Genomic DNA, 4,812 nt, shown 5'->3' with positions numbered 1-4,812 from the left:
AAAAAGATTCCCAGGTGATTCTAATGTGCAGCCACGGTTGAGAACCACTGATCTTAGATATAGTATTTCCAAAGGTAGCTTCAATAATAGATCCATTACAAATCATTTCATTCTAAGCTCTGCTCCGAGGGCGGGTTCCTGCCTGAAACCTCGCCCTCCAGGAAACAGCTGGGGGAGGGCGCAGCCATTTCCAAGCGGACCCCTGCAGGACTGACTTCCTTCCGGCTGGTCGCACTTCTGGCCATGATGTTACACCCAGGGTTTTTATATAAGTAGATAATAAACATGACCCACATGAAAGCTATTTGGAGTCCTCACATTTTAAGTGTTAAGGGATTCATTCCCTGGCCGGGTGGGTCAGCTGGTTAGAGCATCATCCTGATACACTAAGTTACCTGTGGGTTTGATTCCCAGTCAGGGCACATGCAAGAATCAACAAATGAATGCATAAATAAGTAAAACAAGAAATAAACGTGTTTTTTCTCTCTCAAATCAATAAATAAAAATTTAAAAATTAGTTTGAACTGCTGATCTGTAAAATAGGAATAAAAACTCGCACACATGTTCATAGGATTGTTGAAATTTTTTATACAAAATACCTAGTACTATACTCGAACATCAAGCACTGGACACATAGGTACATCTTGACTATTATGTTTTCAAGTGAACCAAGGAGGGTGGGTGAAAGAGGAAAGAAGAGATTAGGAGATAACAGAAGAGAGAGGGGGGGAGGAATACAAGATGGGTAACATACTGCACTGTGAGGGTGAAAGACAGGAAAGGGAGCGGGCGCCTTCTCTGCCTTCCCAGGCCTACACATGGGAGCCAGCCTGACCACGGGCAGGAGCAGGGAGGTGGCCTTGAGATGGGTCAGATGTTTGTCACCAACACAGGTTTCCATATCATCAGAGTTTGTTAAACACCCACCCCTCTTGCCTCCCCTGGCTGTAACTATCAGAGGACAGGTTCATATTTGAAACTGCTGAGACCACACTCTGTAAGGGCTGGCTCATGGGATGTGCGGTACAAACTGGCAGAATTTGGAGGTCCTGGTGATCCTGAACCAAGGGCTGGCGTTCCTGCACCCAGCCACTCCCACCCTGCCAGGGTCAAGCATGGGAGCAGAGGAACCTTGCATCCACCCTGAAGGAACCAGAATGTGGGTCCTTACCATGGAGCGTAGAACTCCAGCAGCACCGTGTCTTTGTCAGCCACAAAGTTATCAAAGTTCACGTCATTTAGGACTAAGACACCATTTTCTTCCTTAACTTCCAAGTCATCTTCCTCCTCTTCCTCCTCCTCCTCCTCCTCATCATCCTCCTCAATGGCCTCTTCTTTATTAGAATCTGAGCAGGAAATATCCAGAATGGTTAGAAAACTGATGACTTTCCCTCCTTAAAAATTTTCCTAGAACCCCAAATCCTTCAAAATGTGTCGTGAGTCTGGAGTAGTCGCTGGGAACCCCCAGCAGATGGGGTGGTGACATCAGGACTTTCCACCCCAGAAATTCTGCTCTAAGTTTGCATACTGGGTGGCCACTTAAGATTTAATTTAAAGGGAGGCCATGGTTAAATAAGACGTCTGAAAACCAGACCTAGAATTTAAAGTCTAAATACCACCGCCCTGGCTGGTTTGGTTCAGTGGATAGAGCGTCGGCCTGGGGACTGAAAGGTCCCAGGTTCGATTCCGGTCAAGGGCATGTACCTTAGTTGTGGGCACATACCCAGTGGGGAGTGTGCAGGAGGCAGCTGATCAATGTTTCTCTCTCATCGATGTTGCTAACTCTATCCCTCTCCCTTCCTCTCTGTAAAAAATCAATAAAATATATTTTAAAAATAATAAATAAATAAATAAAGTCTAAATACCCCAGCAGGATCACCCCCCTCCTCAGAGGTAGCACCCCATGCTCTGCATGCCTCCTGCCTGAATACAGAGACCCCAACACCAGCCCCCTCCTGCTGTGAGCTGAGCTCTAACTCACAATCCCTCAGCAATCCTCCTGCAGTCTCTCTAGCCCAGCTGTGGGCAAGCCGGATCCGGCCCATTTGAAATGAATAAAACTATTGAAAAAAAAGACCGTACCCTTTTATGTAATGATGTTTACTTTGAATTTATATTAGTTCACAAAAACACTCCATCCATGCTTTTGTTCCGGCCCTCCCGTCCAGTTTAAGAACCCATTGTGGCCCTCGAGTCAAAAAGTTTGTCCATTCCTCCTCTAGCCCATGGCTCCTCTGCACAGCCCATGCTCTGCATTTTAGGAACACCTCGTTTTATGGTTCCCTCTAGTTTGTGCTACAGGGTATTAACTTTCACCAAAGTGCTTCCAGCCTAGAAGCAAACCTCCCTTCCCAGAACAGAGAATCCAAGTACACCTCATTATCAAGGTCGTTAATTTTTTGCCAAACTACAGATACAAGGCATTGTGGGACCACAGTTATTATTCAGGTTCTCCAGCTTCAGTCACATCAGCAAGTGCACTTGAAGCAAGCACGAGGACTTCATTAACTCCGAAGCCAGAACACTTCAAGGGGCCAATTATTGGTGTTTGGAGATGCTTCCCAGGAGATAAACCAAGATGGACAGTTTCCAAGTTTGGGGCCGAGGATGAGATCAAAGCATGAAAACCTACCCTTGGGATCCTGGAACTCCTGGGACTTACAGAGTCTGATCCCCGTCCCTAACTAATCCCCCAACTACTCCAGGGCTGGTCCTGCAGCTGCTCAGGCAAGCCAGGGCACTGGTCTGGGTGGGGTGGGCAGCTTTGTTCATTACTGTTAAAATTTACCAATCCGCAAACTAATTACAAAAAGCAAGCCAGTTGGGATGTTAAATACACAATACAATATACAGATGATGCATTATAGACTTGTACACCTGAACCTATATCATTTTATTAACCAATGTCACCCTAATTCAATAAAAAGCAAACCAAAACCACCCCCCACCCCACCAGCCACTCTCCTCAAACATGTGCCTTTAAACACCTTACTGCTTTTTCCTGACTTCCACATTCCTTTGTCAGGAGAGGGAGAAACAGATCTAAAATCCCCCCCAAAAAATCCCCACCAATTTGAAAAAAGAAACCAACCAGACTCCCTTTATTTCTTGGGACAAGTTCCCTCCCCTGCCCTCAGTTTTCCTCCTAGCCCACACCTTGCACTCTGGACCACAGTTCTGCAACAACCCTTCCTCTGGCCACCTTATCACCTCCCTCCTCCATGGCAGGAACTCTGTGGGGTGGACAGACCTGCAGGGGCGCCAGGCCCCCAGCACTGTCATCAGGCAGCACCAAGAACAAGGCTTCCTGGATGTGAAGGGGGCCAGAACACAGGGGAAGACAACATCTTTTGCAAGCTCTACCCAAATGACCTGCAGGAGGGGACTTGATGCGGGGTGTTCTGCTTCAGCTGGGGTGCCTGCCTAGGAGGCGCCACACACCCTGGCCAGGATGGCCTGCTGTGGGTAGGGAGGTAGGGCTTGTGGGCCGTGCATATACACTCACTTGCCTGGCTGCTCTGCCCAGTCAGATCTACCTGCAGAATCAAATTTACTTGCAGGCAAAGGGAAAGACTGGAGGAGGGTTGAAAGAAAGCACTGGGGAGCCTGGTCTGCTCTTCAAGCTAGGAAATACAGCTAAGGGAGAAAGACGGACTTGGCAATCTGCTCAGCACACAGGGATAAGGTGAATTTTACAAAAAGGAAAAGCAAAGATGCCTCCTTACCTATGCTGGGCCCAATGTGCTCTGTGAGCACTAGAGACGGGGCTCTCGTGATTAAATGGGTATCCATAAGTTACCATGGGCCAGAGCGAAGAATGAACTCCTTTCTTGAATTTAAAAATGTTTCCACTCCTCCCCAACTCACAGACAAAGGACTGATTCCCCTTCAATTTGAGGAGGTGCTGGCTCTATAATCCCACCAACTAGAAACCCACATTTCCCCACAAAGAAAACACCTACTTTTTAGTGGGGAGACCACTCTTCATTGGGCTTCACTTTTAAGCCAAATGGATAAAAATATACCCAAAGCCTCTGGCACCTTCTGGAAGCGTGCCATCCTCAGCCTGGGGCCGATGCAGCCTCCCACATAGCCTCAATAGTGCTGAGCCCAGGCGGTAAAATGGGGCCCTCCTCTAACCAGGTCACTGCAGTACCTGTCCACTCCCACCAGTACATGTGGTGATAAGAATGGATCCCTGCCCGGCCTGGACGCTAGCAGCTCCTTGCAGAATGTCCTCATCAACTTTCTTAGCTCATCACTTCCAATCCCCACTACAGATATCCCTGTAACAGTTGGATAAACTCTGCCATTAGGTCAATACTGAATGGTTTATATTAAACATGGACAAGAGAAACTTGTTATCAGATCTAACAGTCTAGCTGATACAGTTGACAGGACTGTGCTGAGCTCTTAAACATTCTCTCATCCCTTGAGGGAAACACATTCCCTGCACTCACAGACAAGAAACTGAGGCACAGAGAGCCTCGGTCATCTGCCCGAGGATCACAAAGCTACTCAGTGATGGCTCCTGACCACTCCACTACTGCACTATACTGTCATATTAGATTTTCTTCTCAACACGCCCAAAGGTTTACGATTACTTCTCAGGAATGAAAAGAGAGAGGCAGCTGAAGAGTTCTTTAATGCTAGTGATTTTCCACTTAAAATCTAAACCCATCCCAAATAAAAGCAGGCAGCAAAGTATCTTCATTCTGTTCACTGGAAAGACGTGACAAGTAGAAGTGACGTTTAATTTGAGACATGAGCCGCAAACTGAGGCTTAAGTAATCAGAGCTCAAGCTCTAGTAG

At 47.1% G+C, this 4,812-nt stretch overlaps 1 protein-coding gene across 1 annotated transcript in view; it reads right to left on the bottom strand.

Annotated features, from left to right (window-relative positions):
• Positions 1 to 4,812, bottom strand: part of PDIA4 (protein disulfide isomerase family A member 4) — a 21,183-nt gene that overhangs the window by 14,363 nt on the left and 2,008 nt on the right. Inside the window, exons 2-3 of the mRNA XM_015572699.1 lie at positions 3,211 to 3,307; positions 1,172 to 1,391 (exon numbers count right to left, since the gene is read on the bottom strand). Coding sequence (XP_015428185.1) covers positions 1,172 to 1,391; positions 3,211 to 3,307 — 317 coding nt within the window. The remainder of the gene's footprint in view (positions 1 to 1,171; positions 1,392 to 3,210; positions 3,308 to 4,812) is intronic.

Source organism: Myotis davidii, unplaced genomic scaffold, assembly GCF_000327345.1.
Source record: "Myotis davidii unplaced genomic scaffold, ASM32734v1 scaffold49, whole genome shotgun sequence".
Lineage (NCBI taxonomy): Eukaryota > Metazoa > Chordata > Mammalia > Chiroptera > Vespertilionidae > Myotis > Myotis davidii.
The sequence above is the reverse complement of the archived record's forward strand: the minus strand, read 5'-3'. Positions and strand labels throughout refer to the sequence as shown.